The sequence below is a fragment of the Scyliorhinus canicula genome, chromosome 1 (genome assembly GCF_902713615.1).
Source record: "Scyliorhinus canicula chromosome 1, sScyCan1.1, whole genome shotgun sequence".
NCBI classification, from domain to species: Eukaryota; Metazoa; Chordata; class Chondrichthyes; order Carcharhiniformes; family Scyliorhinidae; genus Scyliorhinus; species Scyliorhinus canicula.
The window spans coordinates 79,322,673-79,344,116 of NC_052146.1; the positions used below are offsets into that span (position 1 = coordinate 79,322,673).

Here is a 21,444-nt window from a genome sequence, read left to right on the forward strand (position 1 = left end):
CATTCCGATCTACATCCCCAAGGCCTTCTTCAACTCAGTAGAAAAACTGATCGCGGCATTTGTTTGGGGGAGGAAGAACGCAAAGATCCCAAAAAGGGTATTGCAGAGAGCTAGAACCATGGGGGCCCTAGCCCCCCCCCCCCCACCCCTCCCCAAACCTGCAATATTATCACTGGGTGAAAACCGCAAAGAGGGTAAAGGGGTGGATAAAAGAGCCAAAAGTCGAATGGGTGCTTATGGAGGAGGACTCCTGCAGGGGGACCTCCCTCCGGGCCCTGGCCATGGCGGCAATCCCATTCCCACTGAACAAACACTCAACAAGCCCAATGGTGATAGCAACACAACGGCCGTGGAACCAATTGCGACGCCACTTTGGACTAACCGAAATATCCGTTATGACCCCACACCGCTTTATTGGCACCCCATCCATCAGCTTAAACATCCAGTCCTCCACCATTGGTACACAGCGACAAGAGTGTATATCACACAGAAGATATACTGCTGCAACTTATAATAATAACAACAATCACTTATTGTCACAAGTAGGCTTCAATGAAGTTACTGTGAAAAGCCCCTAGTCGCCACATTCCGGCGCCTGTTCGGGGAGGCTGGTACGGGAATTGAACCTGCTGGCATTGATCTGCATTACAAGCCAGCTGTTTAGCCCACTGTGCTAAGGTTCTTTCGACAGCATTTTCCAAATCTATGTTCTCTAGAAGAAGAAAGGCAATAGGTGCATGTGAACACCACCACCAACAATTGCCATTCCAAATCATTTACTGTTTTAACTTGGAAATATATTGTTGCACCTTCCCTGTTTCTGGGTCAAATGCTGAAAGTCTCTTTCTAAATGGACTGCGCTGTACGTACACCACAAGGACTGCTGTGGTTCAAGTCTCGCCACCACCTTCCCAAGGGTAATTAGGGATGTGCAGTAAATCCTGGCCTTGTCAGCTATGCTTACGCATTCTGTGCATGAATAAAGAAAAATGACAGCTTATTGGCAGCTGATGAGATCAGAAGCTTCAAGCTGCCAAGTGTGGTTTCGAGCTGATGCATTGGAAAGAAGCTGCTTACACTGCACTTTTCCCCACCTGCGTTCCTGATATCAGTCACCATTTGTTGGGCGAGAGATCCAGTGTAAAACACGTCAGCTCCTTCATCAGCCAGAATCTGATATGTTGCGGCTAATTTGGGGAATTTGATGATTTCATTCTCCTGGAGTATTTTACCATTGGAATTACAAAATATTTCACTGTTGGGAGAAAGACAAGGCATTCAGTAGCTCTACTTGCAACAATACTTCCAAACCTGTTAAATTTTACAACATAGCAAAAAAAACAAGAGATTGCTCTCCGTCCTCCTTCAGACACACGTATAGAAACTCATTATTTCCAGCCCTTTTTTTCTTAAAAAAGATACTAACCAATTCATTCCAGGCAATGGTATTACAATCTCTGTAGAGAGCAGTAGCTTTGAAAAGAAATTGGAACGTTCAGCATATAGCTGAACGGACAACACAACAAGATTCCACACTTTAAGACTTTTACTGAAAGAAACAGGTTAAAAGCACTGCTGACTAACACTACTTTTGGGGGGCAACTTATACTTTAAACTATAGATCAAAACTTTTAAAACAACTGAGAAAGTCCATGCTCAAGTGTTACAGTGTCGTTTAGGTAGATATTAAGTTCTTTCAGAGCCAGCGAAAAGAGATTCTTAGCTTTCAAAGGTTTTCCTTCCAATCTTTTCCTTCCCAGCCTGCAAACGTTTAACTCCAAATCTTCTAGCCTAATTTTAATTCCTCATGAGTTTGGTCTTTCCAATCGAAGTTCGAGCTCCCACCTGCATTCCTGCACAGTGGACCATAGAACCTGTCAGCCACTAGTGGCTCTCTCACTCCCGTCCCTGTCAGGTGGACCTTGTCAATGGGTTCTCAGTTATATCATAAGTACTTCCCCTCTCAAAGTCCATTTCCATGACAATGTGAATCACATGGGCCTTGTATGCAGATAGAAATGCTGGTCAGCTATTTTTGAAATCCCAAGTCTCATTTCTCTCGAAAGTAAATGGACAGTTTAGGACCCAAAATTTTTAACACCTTTCTAGAACTTTGGAGATTGCTGCCTTACAGTGCCAGGGACACAGGTTCAATTTCGACATTGGGTGACTGTCAGTGTGGAGTTTGCTCCAGTTTCCTCCCACGGTCCAAAGATAATGAAAGTTAGGTAAATTGGCCATTCTAAATTGACACTTAGTGTCCAAAAGGTTAGATGGGGTTATGGGGTAGGGCAGGTGGTGGGACTAGGTAGGGTGCTCTTCCCGAGGGTAGGAGAAGATTTGATGGGTCGAATGCCCCCCTTCTGCACTGTAGGGATTCTGTGATTCAAACCACTGTAAAAGGCCAAGACGTGGGGCGGAGTCCCAGAGATTCGAGACCTCGCTCCCTATAAGGAACGGGCTCAGGAAATCACGGGGTTGACCGAGGAGAGAGCAGTCACCGACAGCGAAATAGGCCTCCGCCAAGAGATGGGTGGATCCTCTGCTCCTTCACCCAGATGACCTGTCCCAAGTAAATAGTTAATGTTAAACAATATAATGTTTCTCTCTCACTGACCATATGATCATTGTCTCACAAGATCCCCTTCTGATGAGGCCGGACCATCCTGAGTCATCCTCCCTCTGCCCCCCTTCCCCTAGCTGTCATCTCCACCTTCCACCAGTGCAGAGACACACACCTCGGTGGGCGACATTAGTGGACAGGCTTCTGGGGCACAATCTGGTGAGCATCTCACAGTTGCTGATGCACATAAGGTGGAGGCAGGAACATCTGGGGAGACAGCAATCGGTGGTCGGCTGGATCCCAGGACTGAGCTGGGTCCCAGCCAAATGCCAAGCCTCTGGAGAAGGTTCTCCCAGAGCTGATGCAGATGATAGGACACAGCAGTGACATTCAGGAGAGGGTGTCAGAGACATTCTAATATGTGCAGAGCTGATTGGAGGAGTCCCAATGGCTACGGGTACAGGAGATGATTCTGGCAATGCATGGCACAGAGGCCAACACTGGTAGGGTGGCCGCAGCGGTGGAAAGTCTGGAGCATGACATCCTTGAGTGGTGGTGTCCAAGACATGGCTGAGTCTGTGACAACCATGGCTGAGGGTATTGATATCATGTCTGTCGCTGAAGGGCATGCCAAGACACAGGTGCACATTGCTGAGGTGATCCAGAACATGACCCAGGTACTGAAGAGCATTGCTGAGGGCGTCAACGCCATGGTGCAGGCAATGGGGAGCCTCCAGGTCCGCAGCGCCAGATGACTCAGATGCCCCGGGAGCTCACTCCAGCTGCCCCTCTGTCCTTCGGAGACCCCAGAGCCCTCGAGGCACTGTCAGGCAGGAGGAAGGGTTGGAGGTTAACCTGGGGCCTGCCATGAAGGAGACTACGGTGGCCTCCGTTCTTCTGAGTCCCCCCTCATGACATCGGCACATCTCAAGGGCAGCGGGCAGAACAGCCACTAACAAGAGGAAGCTGCTTTCAAACGCTACCTCACCACTCACTCCCAATCAACAGACAAGCATGGCATTGTGCAGACCTGCTCCTCGCTTTCGCAATGCCGACCTGACAAGGCTTCTCAATGCTGTGAATGAGAGGCGGGCACCCTGTTCCCCCAAGGGGGTCAGACGACAAGCAGCGGGGTCAGCAATGCCAACCGGGCAGTGGCAGCGGGGTCAGCAATGCCACGCAGGTAGCAGTGACAGCCGGGTCAGCAATGCCACCCAGGCAGCGTGGTCAGCAATGCCACCCGGACGGCAGGGTCAGCAATATCACCCAGGCAGCAGGGTCAGCGGGGTCAGCGGGGTCAGCAATGCCACACAGGCAGTGGCAGCAGGGTCAGCAATGCCACCCAGGCAGCGGGGTCAGCAATGCCACACAGGCAGTGGCAGCAGGGTCAGCAATGCCACCCGGGCAGCGGGGTCAGCAATGCCACCTGGGCAGTGGCAGCAGGCTCAGCAATGCCACCAAGGCAGCAGGGTCAGCAATGCCATCCAGGTGACAGGGTCAGCAATGCCACCCACAGTGGCAGCGGGGTCAGCAATGCCACCCGGGCGGCAGGGTCAGCAATGCCACCCAGGCAGCGGGATCAGCAATGCCACCCAGGCAGTGACAGTGGGGTCAGCAATGCCACCCGGGCAGTGGCAGCGGGATCAGCAATGCCACCCAGGCAGTGACAGTGGGGTCAGCAATGCCACCCAGGCAGTGACAGTGGGGTCAGCAATGCCACCCAGGCAGTGGCAGCGGGATCAGCAATGCCACCCAGGCAGTGACAGCGGGGTCAGCAATGCCACCCAGGCAGTGACAGCGGGGTCAGCAATGCCACCCAGGCAGTGACAGCGGGGTCAGCAATGCCACCCAGGCAGTGACAGCGGGGTCAGCAATGCCACCCAGGCAGTGACAGCGGGGTCAGCAATGCCACCCAGGCAGTGACAGCGGGGTCAGCAATGCCACCCAGACAGCGGGGTCAGCAATGCCACCCAGGCAGTGACAGCGGGATCAGCAATACCACCCAGACGGCAGTGACAGTGGGGTCAGCAATGCCACCCGGGCAGTGGCAGCGGGGTCAGCAATGCCACCCAGGCAGTGGCAGCGGGGTCAGCAATACCACCCAGACAGTGGCAGCGGGGTCAGCAATGCCACCCAGGCAGTGGCAGCGGGGTCAGCAATACCACCCAGACGGCAGTGACAGCGGGGTCAGCAATGCCACCCAGGCAGTGGCAGCGGGATCAGCAATACCACCCAGGCAGTGGCAGCGGGGTCAGCAGCGGGGTCAGCAATACCACCCAGGCAGTGGGGTCAGCAATGCCACCCAGGCGGCAGTGACAGCGGGGTCAGCAATGCCACCCAGGCAGTGACAGCGGGGTCAGCAATGCCACCCGGGCGGCAGGGTCAGCGGGGTCAGCAATGCCACCCAGGCAGTGGCAGCGGGGTCAGCAATGCCACCCAGGCGGCAGTGACAGCGGGGTCAGCAATGCCACCCAGGCAGTGACAGCGGGGTCAGCAATACCACCCAGGCAGTGACAGCGGGGTCAGCAATGCCACCCGGGCGGCAGTGGCAGTGGGGTCAGCAATGCCACCCAGGCAGTGACAGCGGGGTCAGCAATGCCACCCGGGCGGCAGTGGCAGCGGGGTCAGCAATACCACCCAGGCAGTGACAGCGGGGTCAGCAATGCCACCCGGGCGGCAGTGGCAGTGGGGTCAGCAATGCCACCCGGGCGGCAGTGGCAGTGGGGTCAGCAGGTTACACCACCCCCGGCCAGCGCCTGGGCAGCCAGCCCACCTGCTCTCCAGCAGCGATGTGGAGGGCAGCTCCAACAACAGCCCTCTGGCACAGTCCAGTGATGACACGATGACACAAGACACCAGCACACAGGGGACAGACAGACATGAAAGAACACAACACCACCACGGAGGGGACGAACATACGGGACATGGCACACTAGGGTACCCCTCGACCGCAGGTCCGATGTTGCATCACAGCTATCCCCATGTACCCTCCGCCACCACAGATACTCTCACCTCGGTTGGCCATTTTAGTGGCAGCAGTGGCAGCGGGGTTAGCAATGCCACCCAGGTTGGCCAGAGAAATAAGGATCCACTGAACTTTCATCCAAATAACCTGTCTCAAGTGAGCTGTTAAGTGCCCAAACCCTTGTCCATACCATTGACTGAAATCATGGGGGCGATTCTCCGATATTGAGGCCAAGTGTTCGCGGCGTCGTGAACGTCGTCGGGTTTCACGAGGCACGAACAGGGACCGGGCACGACCTATTCTGGCCCCCACAGGGTGCCAGCAGGGCGCTGGAGCGGTTCACACCGTTCCAGCTTCCTTACGTGGCGCCATCCTGCGCATGCGCGGGGAACCTCTTACACGTGCCGGCCCCGACCCAACATGGGGTCGGTGTTCAGGAGCCGGTCGCGCCAGGAAGTAGGCCCAGAGGGGGAGAGGCCGGCCTGCCGATCGGTGGGTCCCACTCGCGGGCCAGACCCCATCGGAAGCCCCCCCCCGGTGAAGGAGCCCCCCCCACAGCCCCCCCCCCCCCCCCCCCCCCCCTCCCGAGCTTCCCTGCAGAGTTCTCGCCGGCAGCGACTAGGAGAGAACAGCGCCGGCTGTCGAGTCGGAGCGGCCGCTCGGCCCATATGAATGGCGCCGATTTCCCGCACCTCAGAGAATCGCGCGCCACGTCGGGGCATCGTGGCACGGTTGTGGCAATTCTCCGGCCTGCCGCGGGGCTCGGAGAATCGCCCCCCCGTGTCCCTAGTCCTGCAGAGTGGCATGGCTGAAGTTAGGCATGGGAAGTAAGGATTTAAATGATATGTCGCTATCACTAGTCACCAAAATAAAATCATTAAAGGTTCAAAGCCTTAACACTTCACCACCTTTGATATCTCTCCAACTGGGAAAGGTCATCACCCGGTCTGAACTCAGCTCTTCCCACAGGCCCTCAAAGCTGAGCAAACGGTAAAACCCAATGACACCCAGAATGACAGACATCCTGTAATAACTGGACCATCACTCAGTCAACACCCCGCCTTGCCCCTTTCCCCCTGTGGGGCTGCAGAATAAAGGAATGTGCAACCAACCCACACTCAGAGACGAACCCCTGACCCTCACTCTGACATGGGGCCCCGACCCTCACTCAGATATGGGGCCCCGACCCTCACTCAGACATGGGGCCCCGACCCTCACTCAGACATGGGGCCCCGACCCTCACTCAGACATGGGGCCCCAACCCTCACTCAGACATGGGGCCCCAACCCTCACTCAGACATGGGGCCCCAATCCTCACTCAGACATGGGGCCCCAACCCTCACTCAGACATGGAGCCCCAACCCTCACTCAGACATGGGGCCCCGACCCTCACTCAGACATGGGGCCTCCGACCCTCACTCTGACATGGGGCCCCGACCCTCACTCAGACATGGGGCCCCGACCCTCACTCAGACATGGGGCCCCGACCCTCACTCGGATATGTGCCTCCGACCCTCACTCAGACATGGGGCCCCGACCCTCACTCAGACATGGGGCCCCAACCCTCACTCTGACATGGGGCCCCGACCCTCACTCAGACATGGGGCCCCGACCCTCACTCAGACATGGGGCCCCGACCCTCACTCAGATATGGGGCCCCAATCCTCATCAGACATGGGGCCCCAATCCTCACTCAGACATGGGGCCTCCGACCCTCACTCAGACATGGGGCCCCGACCCTCACTCAGACATGGAGCCCCAATCCTCACTCGGACATGGGGCCCCAACCCTCACTCAGACATGGGGCCCCAACCCTCACTCAGACATGGGGCCCCAACCCTCACTCAGACATGGGGCCCCAACCCTCACTCAGACATGGGGCCCCAACCCTCACTCAGACATGGGGCCCCAACCATCACTTAGACATGGGGCCCCAATCCTCACTCAGACATGGGGCCCCAACCATCACTCAGACATGGGGCCCCAATCCTCACTCAGACATGAACCCCTGACCCTCACTCTGACATGGGGCCCTGACCCTCACTCAGACATGAACCCCTGACCGTCACTCTGACATGAACCCCTGACCCTCACTCTGACATGAACCCCTGACCCTCACTCAGACATGGGGCCCAAATCCTCACTCAGACATGAGCCCCCGACCCTCACTCAGACATGAGCCCCCGACCCTCACTCAGACATGAGCCCCCGACCCTCACTCAGACATGAGCCCCCGACCCTCACTCAGACATGAACACCAGACCCTCACTCTGACATGAGCCCCAGACCCTCACTCTGACATGAGCCCCCGACCCTCACTCAGACATGAGCTCCTGACCCTCACTCGGACATGAACCCCAGACCCTCACTCAGACATGACCCCCTGACCCTCACTCAGACGTGAACCCAGACCCTCACTCGGACATGAGACCCCGGACCCTCACTCAGACATGAGACCCCGGACCCTCACTCAGACATGAGCCCCCGACCCTCACTCTGACATGGACCCCAGACCCTCACTCAGACATGAACCCCAGACCCTCACTCGGACATGGGGCCCCAACCCTCACTCAGACATGAACCCAGGACCCTCACTCTGACATGGGGCCCCAAGCCTCACTCAGACATGAACCCAGGACCCTCACTCAGACATGGGGCCCTGACCCTCACTCAGACATGAACCCCTGACCGTCACTCTGACATGAACCCCTGACCCTCACTCGGATATGGGGCCACAACCCTCACTCAGACATGAGCCCCTGACCCTCACTCGGACATGAACCCCAGATCCTCACTCGGACATGAGCCCCTGACCCTCACTCTGACATGAACCCCTGACCTTCACTCTGACATGGGGCCCCGACCCTCACTCAGACATTAACCCCGGACCCTCACTCGGACACGGGGCCACAACCCTCACTCAGACATGAGCCCCAGACCCTCACTCGGACATGAACCCCGGACCCTCACTCGGACATGGGGCCACAACCCTCACTCAGACATGGACCCCAGACCCTCACTCTGACATGAGCCCCCGACCCTCACTCTGACATGGGGCCCCGACCCTCACTCGGACATGGACCCCAGACCCTCACTCGGACATGAGCCCCTGACCCTCGCTCAGACATGAACCCCAGACCCTCACTCAGACATGAACCCCCGACCCTCACTCAAACATGAACCCCAGACCCTCACTCAGACATGAACCCGGGACCCTCACTCAGACATGAACCCCCGACCCTCACTCAAACATGAACCCCAGACCCTCACTCAGACATGAACCCGGGACCCTCACTCAGACATGAACCCGGGACCCTCACTCAAACATGAACCCCAGACCCTCACTCAGACATGAACCCCAGACCCTCACTCAGACATGGGTCCCCGACTCTCACTCATACATGAACCCGGGACCCTCACTCAGACATGAACCCGGGACCCTCACTCAGACATGAACCCGGGACCCTCACTCAAACATGAACCCGGGACCCTCACTCAAACATGAACCCCAGACCCTCACTCAAACATGAACCCCAGACCCTCACTCAGACATGAACCCCCGACCCTCACTCAGACATGGGACCCCGACCCTCACTCGGACATGGGACCCCGACCCTCACTCGGACATGAGCCCCCGACCCTCACTCAGACATGAGCCCCCGACCCTCACTCAGACATGAGCCCCCGACCCTCACTCAGACATGAACCCAGACCCTCACTCAGACATGAGCCCCCGATCCTCACTCAGACATGGGCCCCGACCCTCACTCAGACATGAACCCCAGACCCTCACTCTGACATGAGCCCCCGACCCTCACTCAGACATGAGCCCCCGACCCTCACTCAGACATGAGACCCCGACCCTCACTCAGACACGGGGCCCCGATCCTCACTCAGACATGAACCCCAGACCCTCACTCGGACATGAGCCCCTGACCCTCACTCAAACATGAACCCCAGACCCTCACTCAGACATGAACCCGGGACCCTCACTCAGACATGAACCCCCGACCCTCACTCAGACATGAACCCCCGACCCTCACTCAGACATGAACCCCCGACCCTCACTCAAACATGAGCCCCCGACCCTCACTCTGACATGGGGCCCCGACCCTCACTCGGACATGGACCCCAGACCCTCACTCGGACATGAGCCCCCGACACTCACTCAGACATGAATCCGGGACCCTCACTCAAACATGAACCCCCAACCCTCACTCAAACATGAACCCCAGACCCTCACTCAGACATGAACCCCCGACCCTCACTCAGACATGAACCCCAGACCCTCACTCTGACATGAACCCGGGACCCTCACTCAGACATGAACCCCAGACCCTCACTCAGACATGGGGCCCCGACTCTCACTCAGACATGAACCCCCGACCCTCACTCAGACATGGGACCCCGACCCTCACTCGGACATGGGACCCCGACCCTCACTCAGACATGAGCCCCCGACCCTCACTCAGACATGAGCCCCCGATCCTCACTCACACTGAGCCCCTGACCCTCACTCAGACATGGGGCCCCGACCCTCACTCAGACATGAGCCCCCGATCCTCACTCAGACATGAACCCCAGACCCTCACTCTGACATGAACCCCCGACCCTCACTCTGACATGGGGCCCCGACCCTCACTCACACTGAGCCCCTGACCCTCACTCAGACATGGGACCCCGACCCTCACTCTGACATGGGGCCCCAGACCCTCACTCAGACATGAGCCCCCGATCCTCACTCAGACATGAACCCCAGACCCTCACTCTGACATGAACCCCCGACCCTCACTCTGACATGAACCCCCGACCCTCACTCTGACATGGGGCCCCGACCCTCACCCACACTGAGCCCCCGACCCTCACTCAGACATGAACTCCCGACCCTCACTCTGACATGGACCCCAGACCCTCACTCAGACTGAGCCCCCGACCCTCACTCTGACATGGGGCCCCGACCCTCACTCACACTGAGCCCCCGACCCTCACTCAGACATGAACCCCAGACCCTCACTCTGACATGAACCCCCGACCCTCACTCAGACATGAGCCCCCGATCCTCACTCAGACATGAGCCCCCGATCCTCACTCAGACATGAACCCCCGATCCTCACTCAGACATGAACCCCAGACCCTCACTCTGACATGAACCCCAGACCCTCACTCACACTGTTCCTCCGACCCTCACTCAGACATGAGACCCCGACCCTCACTCAGACATGAACCCCAGACCCTCACTCACACTGTTCCTCCGACCCTCACTCAGACATGGGGCCCCAATCCTCACTCAGACATGAACCCAGGACCCTCACTCTGACAGGAGCCCCCGACCCTCACTCAGACATGGGGCCCCGACCCTCACTCAGACATGAACCCCCGACCCTCACTCAGACATGAGCCCCCGATCCTCACTCAGACATGAACCCCCGACCCTCACTCAGACATGGGGCCCCGACCCTCACTCAGACTTGAGACCCTGACCCATGTTGCATGGTGCGGCCGCTGCAGGCTGCTGCCTTGCGCATGCACGGCCACGGACCCGGCAATACTCCGGCCGTATCGGCAGCTAGAGCCAAGTGCTCTATCCTGCCTGCCTGCTGGCACCCCACCAAACGGAGGATCACTGGCCGTTTCGTGCCGATGTCTCGTCGTAAAATGGCACCGTGCCTACGCTGGTGTCAGGACATCGCCTGAAAATTGCAGAATCCAGACCAACATCTTTTTCAATGCCTCTGTCATTCCCCATGGCAATTTGTACTGTCTCTGCTTCTATCGAAAGAATAACTACTCCCTTCACTTTTCTCTATTTTTAAAAGCTCTTACAATCTGCTTTTATATACCAGGCTGGTTTACTCTAATTTCATTTATTCCCTTTTTATATGGGTTTTGGTGGCCCTTAGTTGATTTCTAAAACACTTCCAATCCTCAGACTTCTGACTATTCTTTGCAACATTGGAACCTGTTCTCTAGTCTCATACTGTCCTTGACTTCCTGACTGAGCCATGAATGGATAATTTTGCTGAGTTTTTTTAATGTTATGTATTTTTGTTAAACATCTTAAATTGCTCCTTTAAATTCTTGCCAAAGTTTATTTACGGCCATAACTGTTCATCTATTTAACTAATTGCCTTAGCCAGTGGTCCCTTCATACCTTGGCTTTGTCATTGTTTAAGTTTAAGATTCTTGGGCAGGATTCTCCGACCCCGGAATCACCGGGGGGCGGCGTGAATCCCGCCCCCCGCTGAATTCTCCGGCACCGGAGATTCGGCGGAGGTGGGAATCGTGCCTCGCCGGTTGGCGGCCGCAAGCAGCGAGCCCCCCGGCGATGGGCCAAAGTCCCGCTGGTTCTTTGCCAGTCCCGCCGGCGTAGATTAGACTAGGTCCCTTACCGGCGGGACCTGGTGGCGCGGGCGGGCTCCGGGGTCCTGGGAGGAGGGGGCGCGGGTGAACTGGCTCCGGGAGGTGCCCCCACGATGGCCTGGCCCGCGATCGGGGCCCACCTATCCGCGGGCGGGCCAGTGCCATGTGGGCACTCTTTTCTTACGCGTCGGCCGTGTCATCCTCCGCGATGGCCGACGCGTACGTGAACTCCCCCCCCCCCCGCGAATGCGCGGGGATGACGTCAGCAGCCACTGACATCCCGCGCATGCGCGGACTCGCAGGCTTGGCGCCAAAGGCCTTCCACGCCAGCCGCCGGGGCGCAAACCACTGTGGTGCCGGCCTAGCCCCTGAAGGTGCGGAGGATTCCGCACCTTTGGGGTGGGCCGACACCGGAATGGTTCACGCCACACCGTCCCGCCGGGACCCCCTGCCCCACCGGGTACGGAAGAATCCCGCCCCTTGTTTGTGATCAAAGTATTTCAGTTTCAAACTTAACATGGAACCCAATGGTATTATGATCACTATTTGCCAATAGATCATTCGTGATGTCATTATTAATTAACCCTGCCGGAATAGTCAACACTAGATCTAAAATAGCTTTATTCCTAGTCAATTCTACATAATCAGTTCTAAAATGTATTGCTCCAGGAAACCATCACAAAAGCATTTTACAAACTCATCTTCTGGACCATCCTTGCTGATTTGTTTGGACTAGTCAATATGAGGATCAAGAGGGGGAGGTCGAAGAAAGGTGCCCCCATCTGTATCCCCAGCTCCGCACTCCGCCCCTCACTGGGCCCTACCCGAACTACAGGCCTCCATTGCTGGCTGGGTCTGGGCTTGGGGTGCAGTCCCATATACTTCCCATGGCACTGAGGTTGCTGAGGTCAAATTGGCCAGCAGCTCTTGGAGGAAAAATAACGTGTCACCCATTTGAAATGGAGATAAGGAGAAACATTTCCTCTTTAAGGGAAGCGAGTCTTTGAAACTATCTTCCCAAAATGGCAGTAGAAGCGATTTTTGAATATTCCTAAGGCAGAGATTCTTGGTGAGCAAGGGGGTGAAAGGTTACCGGGGGTAGGTGAGATGCAGGTTTGAGCTTAATGTCAGATCAGCCACTGATCTTATTAAATGGTGAGCAGGCTCGAGGGGCCAAGTAGCCTTATTTGTGTGTTCGTACTGTCCCTCTTTGATATGGTAGCCACAACATCAGGCAACTGATTATCATAGCTTTGCAAAATAGTGTTCTGGCACCCCAAGCTGCAGGAGGATGGCTTGCTCCAGCCACTGGAGTTGGGCCACTGCCTCCCGTTAGATCCCGGCCTTGATGTGTAGTTTATAGTTTTGGCTCCATATTTGGCTTCCGTAGAGGCACTGGAGTAGGTGCAAAAAGGATACCAGCCAAGTGTTACAGTTATGTAGAAAGGATGAACAGGCTCAGTCTCTTATCTTGAAACGGGAAGGCTGAAGGATGACCAAATGGAGGTCTTTAGAATTATGAAAGTAGTAGATGGACAGAGCACATTTTCAATTGTAGGGAAGAGCAAAACTAAACACCATCAATACAGTCACCAAGAAATTAAATAGTGAGCTCAGGAATAATGTCTTCAGTTCAGGAGAATGTGGAACTTGTTACCACCGGGAATAGGTAAGGTGAATCAGACAGATGCATTTATAGGGAGGCTAGGTGTGCAAATGTTGGGGAAGAGAGAAAGGGATTACTCTGATAGATAGTTGAGGAAGGATGGGAGATCACACAAGTGACTGGCTGGGCTGCATGGATTGATTCTGTTCTGAATGTTCTTTGTAATTCTTTGTACTTTGAAATCATGGGTTATGAAATATTGCCCATTGATATTCAGCAGGCAATTTCAAGAGGGGAAAAATGAAGCTTTGCAATTCATTTCACGTCCTAAATATACGATAAGTGCTATTCTCAGCTAAGAGTCGTGTTTCTCTATCTTACCATAAAGCTGGGTCTTCCTCAATGTCTTCCTTCCGTTCCTTCATAGCATCGGCAAGAGCCTTTCTAATGGACAACCCTTCTTTGGCAAGTTTGATGCTTGGCTCAAATAACCGTTTCCATGGTAACCGTCCGTGCCGTTGATGTGCCAGTTGGTATCCTCGGATTTCACCAGGGACTGCGATGGACAATCCTCCTGTGGGTAGGTACAGAAATGATTAATAAGCTAGTTTCTAAAAAGAAAACTCTTCTCATCTGCAAATAATGATTCAACCATTGGAAGAACGTGATTATCAATCAGTTAAGATCCTTCAAATGAAGCACTGTTCGGCAGCACGGTGGCGCAGTGGGTTAGCCCTACTGCCTCACGGCGCCGAGGTCCCAGGTTCAATCCCGGCTCTGGGTCACTGTCCGTGTGGAGTTTGCACATTCTTCCCGTGTTTGTGAGGGTTTCACCCCCACAACCCAAAGATGTGCAGGATAGGTGGATTGAACACTCTAAATTGCCTCTTAATTAGAAAAAATGAATTGGGTACTCTAAATTTATTTTAAAAATTTAAAAAGAAAACATTATTGCTGCTTCAACCAAACAATCTGTACTGACAGAAACTTCCTTCCAGTTTACTCCCCTTGCCACTTGTAATGAACTTTTGTAAATTTATCTGATCTGTTGGAATCATGGAATGTGTGATCACTTGATGGTCAATACTTTAGGATGCAAGATTTGATGGATAACATGGAGTATTAATGAGTTTATAATGGAGAACAAAGGAGTTTTATTGAACCTTTTGCTGCAAGGCTGAACACTAACCAGGAGCTAGGAGCTTCAGACAGGGATCATTGGAACGAACAAACTTCCTCACCATGTCAAGGTGCAACACATGGAGATTGCACCTGGTTAGGCAATTCATGGCAACAAGGTCAGGGGGAGGTGTCAAACAGATCAAAAGTCCTCAATGTTGGAACAGGTAAAGGAAGACTGTGTTTCCCCAGTTGCAAAAGCAGGGGCAGGCCGCAATACCGAGGTTAATGCAGTCACCATGGCTTGACATGGTACCAAAATCTGGCCGCCAACTATCAAGCTGCTAAGGACAATGATGACACCCCCAAGCCCCTCACGTTAAATGAAGTTACGCACAAGCTTCTACCAGGGCACATCTGTCACGTTCTGAGGCAATGGAAGATTGGCGACACAGAGAGGGCTGTGGAACTGGGAGTCTTGGAGTCAAGAACCTGCACACAGGCAGCAGACACATGAGGGTTGTTGGACACCTGTATTGGGACAGAGGTGTCTTTGGGCATCAGTATCTGTGGCTGAGGCGGTCTTACTTAGGATAACCTGTGCTCATCCCAAATGGACTGGTAGGGCAAGAAGAATCATCCTAAAAATAGATGGCGGGATTCCCTGTTCCTGAGACTAAGAGTTGACACTGGCAGGATGTGTGGACGTCTACGAGAGCAAAACTGGCAACGCACCTGGACCGATTCAATGACCATTCATGGTTCACACCTACGCCATGTAGAACAAAATCGGTTCCAATGAGAAACACTGCCGGATTCGCCGATTTCTCGATTGACACTCAGGAGACTGACAAGCTGCAGCCGAATATACACACTGCACTCCCCACACAGACCATCCCAGCCAGCAGGATGGCAGCCAGGAGAGCGGCTCCCCATTTCACGGACACCAGGTTTGAGCCCCTGCTGGACGCTGTGGAGATGAGGCGGGCAATGCCTGTACCCTGGGGCGGGAAGGAGACTGCCAGCCGCCAGGGTTGGGCGCAAGTGCAGGGGTTCTCCTGACCCCACCAGCCACACAGGGTGTTGCTGTGACTGGGTTCAGGGTGTCGCTGTGACTGGGTTTAGGGTGTCGCTGTGACTGGGTTTAGGGTGTCGCTGTGACTGGGTTTAGGGTGTCGCTGTGACTGGGTTTAGGGTGTCGCTGTGGCTGGGTTTAGGGTGTCGCTGTGACTGGGTTTAGGGTGTCGCTGTGACTGGGTTTAGGGTGTCGCTGTGACTGGGTTTAGGGTGTCGCTGTGACTGGGTTTAGAGTGTAGCTGTGACTGGGTTTAGGGTGTCGCTGTGACTGGGTTTAGGGTGTCGCTGTGACTGGGTTTCGGGAGTCGCTGTGACTGGGTTTAGGGTGTGGCTGTGACTGGGTTTAGGGTGTCGCTGTGACTGGGTTTAGGGTGTGGCTGTGACTGGGTTTAGGGTGTCGCTGTGGCTGGGTTTAGGGTGTCGCTGTGACTGGGTTTAGGGTGTCGCTGTGACTGGGTTTAGGGTGTTGCTGTGACTGGGTTTAGGGTGTCACTGTGACAGGGTTTTGGGTGTGGCTGGGACTGGGTTTAGGGTGTCGCTGTGACTGGGTTTAGGGTGTCGCTGTGACTGGGTTTAGGGTGTCGCTGTGACTGGGTTTAGGGTGTCTGTGTGACTGGGTTTAGGGTGTGGCTGTGACTGGGTTTAGGGTGTCGCTGTGACTGGGTTTAGGGTGTCGCTGTGACTGGGTTTAGGGTGTGGCTGTGACTGGGTTTAGGGTGTCGCTGTGACTGGGTTTAGGGTGTGGCTGTGACTGGGTTTAGGGTGTCGCTGTGACTGGGTTTAGGGTGTCGCTGTGACTGGGTTTAGGGTGTCGCTGTGACTGGGTTTAGGGTGTCTGTGTGACTGGGTTTAGGGTGTGGCTGTGTGACTGGGTTTAGGGTGTTGCTGTGACTGGGTTTAGGGTGTTACTGTGACTGGGTTTAGGGTGTCGCTGTGACTGGGTTTAGGGTGTCGCTGTGACTGGGTTTAGGGTGTCGCTGTGACTGGGTTTAGGGTGTGGCTGTGACTGGGTTTAGGGTGTCGCTGTGACTGGGTTTAGGGTGTCACTGTGACTGGGTTTAGGGTGTCGCTGTGACTGGGTTTAGGGTGTCGCTGTGACTGGGTTTAGGGTGTCGCTGTGACAGGGTTTTGGGTGTGGCTGTGACTGGGTTTCGGGAGTCGCTGTGACTGGGTTTAGGGTGTCGCTGTGACTGGGTTTAGGGTGTCGCTGTGACTGCGTTTAGGGTGTCGCTGTGACTGGGTTTAGGGTGTCGCTGTGACTGGGTTTAGGGTGTGGCTGTGACTGGGTTCAGGGTGTCGCTGTGACTGGGTTTAGGGTGTCGCTGTGACTGGGTTTAGGGTGTGGCTGTGACTGGGTTTAGGGTGTCGCTGTGACTGGGTTTAGGATGTGGCTGTGACTGGGTTTAGGGTGTCGCTGTGACTGGGTTTAGGATGTGGCTGTGACTGGGTTTAGGGTGTCGCTGTGACTGGGTTCAGGGTGTCGCTGTGACTGGGTTTAGGGTGTAGCTGTGACTGGGTTTAGGGTGTCGCTGTGACTGGGTTCAGGGTGTCGCTGTGACTGGGTTTAGGGTGTCGCTGTGACTGGGTTTAGGGTGTCGCTGTGACTGGGTTTAGGGTGTCGCTGTGACTGGGTTCAGGGTGTCGCTGTGACTGGGTTTAGGGTGTCGCTGTGACTGGGTTTAGGGTGTCGCTGTGACTGGGTTTAGGGTGTGGCTGTGACTGGGTTTAGGGTGTCGCTGTGACTGGGTTTAGGGTGTTGCTGTGACTGGGTTTAGGGTGTCGCTGTGACTGGGTTTAGGGTGTCGCTGTGACTGGGTTTAGGGTGTCGCTGTGACTGGGTTTAGGGTGTCGCTGTGACTGGGTTTAGGGTGTCGCTGTGACTGGGTTTAGGGTGTCACTGTGACAGGGTTTAGGGTGTCGCTGTGACTGGGTTTAGGGTGTCGCTGTGACTGGGTTTAGGGTGTAGCTGTGACTGGGTTTAGGGTGTCGCTGTGACTGGGTTTCGGGAGTCGCTGTGACTGGGTTTCGGGTGTCGCTGTGACTGGGTTTAGGGTGTTGCTGTGACTGGGTTTAGGGTGTCGCTGTGACTGGGTTTAGGGTGTCGCTGTGACTGGGTTTAGGGTGTCGCTGTGACTGGGTTTAGGGTGTCGCTGTGACTGGGTTTAGGGTGTGGCTGTGACTGGGTTTAGGGTGTCGCTGTGACTCGGTTTAGGGTGTGGCTGTGACTGGGTTTAGGGTGTCGCTGTGACAGGGTTTAGGGTGTCGCTGTGACTGGGTTTAGGGTGTAGCTGTGACTGGGTTTAGGGTGTGGCTGTGACTGGGTTTAGGGTGTCGCTGTGACTGGGTTTAGGGTGTGGGTGTGACTGGGTTTAGGGTGTCGCTGTGACTGGGTTTAGGGTGTCGCTGTGACTGGGTTTAGGGTGTCGCTGTGACTGGGTTTAGGGTGTCGCTGTGACTGGGTTTAGGGTGTCGCTGTGACTGGGTTTAGGGTGTCGCTGTGACTTGGTTCACGGTGTCGCTGTGACTGGGTTTAGGGTGTTGCTGTGACTGGGTTTAGGGTGTCGCTGTGACTGGGTTTAGGGTGTCTGTGTGACTGGGTTTAGAGTGTCGCTGTGACTGGGTTTAGGGTGTCGCTGTGACTGGGTTTAGGGTGTCGCTGTGACTGGGTTTAGGGTGTCGCTGTGACTGGGTTTAGGGTGTCGCTGTGGCTGGGTTCAGGGTGTCGCTGTGACTGGGTTTAGGGTGCAGCTGTGACTGGGTTTAGGGTGTCGCTGTGACTGGGTTTAGGGTGTAGCTGTGACTGGGTTTAGGGTGTCGCTGTGACTGGGTTTAGGGTGTAGCTGTGACTGGGTTTAGGGTGTCGCTGTGACTGGGTTTAGGGTGTCGCTGTGACTGGGTTTAGGGTGTCGCTGTGACTGGGTTTAGGGTGTTGCTGTGACTGGGTTTAGGGTGTCGCTGTGACTGGGTTTAGGGTGTCGCTGTGACTGGGTTTAGGGTGTCGCTGTGACTGGGTTTAGGGTGTGGCTGTGACTGGGTTTAGGGTGTCGCTGTGACTGGGTTTAGGATGGCGCTGTGACTGGGTTTAGGGTGTCGCTGTGACTGGGTTTAGGGTGTCGCTGTGACTGGGTTTAGGGTGTCGCTGTGACTGGGTTTAGGGTGTAGCTGTGACTGGGTTCAGGGTGTCTGTGTGACTGGGTTCAGGGTGTTGCTGTGACTGGGTTTAGGGTGTCGCTGTGACTGGGTTTAGGGTGTCGCTGTGACTGGGTTTAGGGTGTGGCTGTGACTGGGTTTAGGGTGTCGCTGTGACTGGGTTTAGGGTGTAGCTGTGACTGGGTTTAGGGTGTCGCTGTGACTGGGTTTAGGGTGTCGCTGTGACTGGGTTTAGGCTGTCGCTGTGGCTGGGTTTAGGGTGTAGCTGTGACTGGGTTTAGGGTGTTGCTGTGACTGGGTTTAGGGTGTCGCTGTGGCTGGGTTTAGGGTGTCGCTGTGACTGGGTTTAGGGTGTCGCTGTGACTGGGTTTAGGGTGTGGCTGTGACTGGGTTTAGGGTGTCGCTGTGACTGGGTTTAGGGTGTGGCTGTGACTGGGTTTAGGGTGTCGCTGTGACTGGGTTTAGGGTGTAGCTGTGACTGGGTTTAGGGTGTCGCTGTGACTGGGTTTAGGGTGTCGCTGTGACTGGGTTTAGGGTGTGGCTGTGACTGGGTTTAGGGTGTCGCTGTGGCTGGGTTTAGGGTGTCGCTGTGACTGGGTTTAGGGTGTCGCTGTGACAGGGTTTAGGGTGTCGCTGTGGCTGGGTTTAGGGTGTCGCTGTGACTGGGTTTAGGGTGTCGCTGTGACTGGGTTTAGGGTGTGGCTGTGACTGGGTTTAGGGTGTCGCTGTGACTGGGTTTAGGGTGTCGCTGTGACTGGGTTTAGGGTGTTGCTGTGACTGGGTTTAGGGTGTCGCTGTGGCTGGGTTCAGGGTGTCGCTGTGACTGGGTTTAGGGTGTCGCTGTGACTGGGTTTAGGGTGTCGCTGTGACTGGGTTTAGGGTGTTGCTGTGACTGGGTTTAGGGTGTCGCTGTGACTGGGTTTAGGGTGTCGCTGTGACTGGGTTTAGGGTGTGGCTGTGACTGGGTTTAGGGTGTCGCTGTGACTGGGTTTAGGGTGTCGCTGTGACTGGGTTTAGGGTGTCGCTGTGACTGGGTTTAGGGTGTCGCTGTGACTGGGTTTAGGGTGTTGCTGTGACTGGGTTTAGGGTGTCGCTGTGACTGGGTTTAGGGTGTGGCTGTGACAGGGTTTAGGGTGTGGCTGTGACAGGGTTTAGGGTGTCGCTGTGACTGGGTTTAGGGTGTCGCTGTGACTGGGTTTAGGGTGTGGCTGTGACTGGGTTTAGGGTGTCGCTGTGACTGGGTTTAGGGTGTCGCTGTGACTGGGTTTAGGGTGTCGCTGTTACTGGGTTTAGGGTGTCGCTGTGACTGGGTTTCGGGTGTCGCTGTGACTGGGTTTAGGGTGTCGCTGTGACTGGGTTTAGGGTGTCGCTGTGACTGGGTTTAGGGTGTCGCTGTTACTGGGTTTTGGGTGTCGCTGTGACTGGGTTTAGGGTGTCGCTGTGGCTGGGTTTAGGGTGTGGCTGTGACTGGGTTTAGGGTGTCGCTGTGACTGGGTTTAGGGTGTCGCTGTGACTGGGTTTAGGGTGTCGCTGTGACTGGGTTTAGGGTGTCGCTGTGACTGGGTTTAGGGTGTGGCTGTGACTGGGTTTAGGGTGTCGCTGTGACTGGGTTTAGGGTGTCGCTGTGACTGGGTTTAGGGTGTCGCTGTGACTGGGTTTAGGGTGTCGCTGTGGCTGGGTTTAGGGTGTCGCTGTGACTGGGTTTAGGGTGTGGCTGTGACTGGGTTTCGGGAGTTGCTGTGACTGGGTTTAGGGTGTCGCTGTGGCTGGGTTCAGGGTGTCGCTGTGACTGGGTTTAGGGTGTCGCTGTGACTGGGTTTAGGGTGTCGCTGTGGCTGGGTTTAGGGTGTGGCTGTGACTGGGTTTAGGGTGTCGCTGTGACTGGGTTTAGGGTGTCGCTGTGACTGGGTTTAGGGTGTCTGTGTGACTGGGTTTAGGGTGTCGCTGTGACTGGGTTCAGGGTGTCTCTGTGACTGGGTTTAGGGTGTCGCTGTGACTGGGTTTAGGGTGTCGCTGTGACTGGGTTTAGGGTGTCGCTGTGACTGGGTTTAGGGTGTCGCTGTGACTGGGTTTAGGGTGTAGCTGTGACTGGGTTTAGGGTGTCGCTGTGACTGGGTTTAGGGTGTTGCTGTGACTGGGTTTAGGGTGTCGCTGTGACTGGGTTTAGGGTGTCGCTGTGACTGGGTTTAGGGTGTCGCTGTGACTGGGTTTAGGGTGTCGCAGTGACTGGGTTTAGGGTGTCGCTGTGACTGGGTTTAGGGTGTCGCTGTGACTGGGTTTAGGGTGTGGCTGTGACTGGGTTTAGGGTGTGGCTGTGACTGGGTTTAGGGTGTCGCTGTGACTGGGTTTAGGGTGTCGCTGTGACTGGGTTTAGGGTGTGGCTGTGACTGGGTTTAGGGTGTCGCTGTGACTGGGTTTAGGGTGTCACTGTGACAGGGTTTTGGGTGTGGCTGTGACTGGGTTTAGGGTGTCGCTGTGACTGGGTTTAGGGTGTCGCTGTGACTGGGTTTAGGGTGTCGCTGTGACTGGGTTGAGGGTGTCGCTGTGACTGGGTTTAGGGTGTCGCTGTGACTGGGTTGAGGGTGTCGCTGTGACTGGGTTTAG

General features: G+C 55.4%; 1 protein-coding gene across 2 annotated transcripts in view; it reads right to left on the reverse strand.

Moving 5' to 3' along the window:
• Window positions 1–21,444, reverse strand: part of LOC119964361 (glutathione hydrolase 1 proenzyme-like) — a 177,734-nt gene that overhangs the window by 48,704 nt on the left and 107,586 nt on the right. For both annotated transcript variants that reach the window (XM_038793741.1, XM_038793750.1), the window contains 2 exons: window positions 13,876–14,068; window positions 1,095–1,255 (listed from right to left, as the gene is read on the reverse strand). In XM_038793741.1, the coding sequence (XP_038649669.1) occupies window positions 1,095–1,255; window positions 13,876–14,068 (354 nt within the window). The remainder of the gene's footprint in view (window positions 1–1,094; window positions 1,256–13,875; window positions 14,069–21,444) is intronic.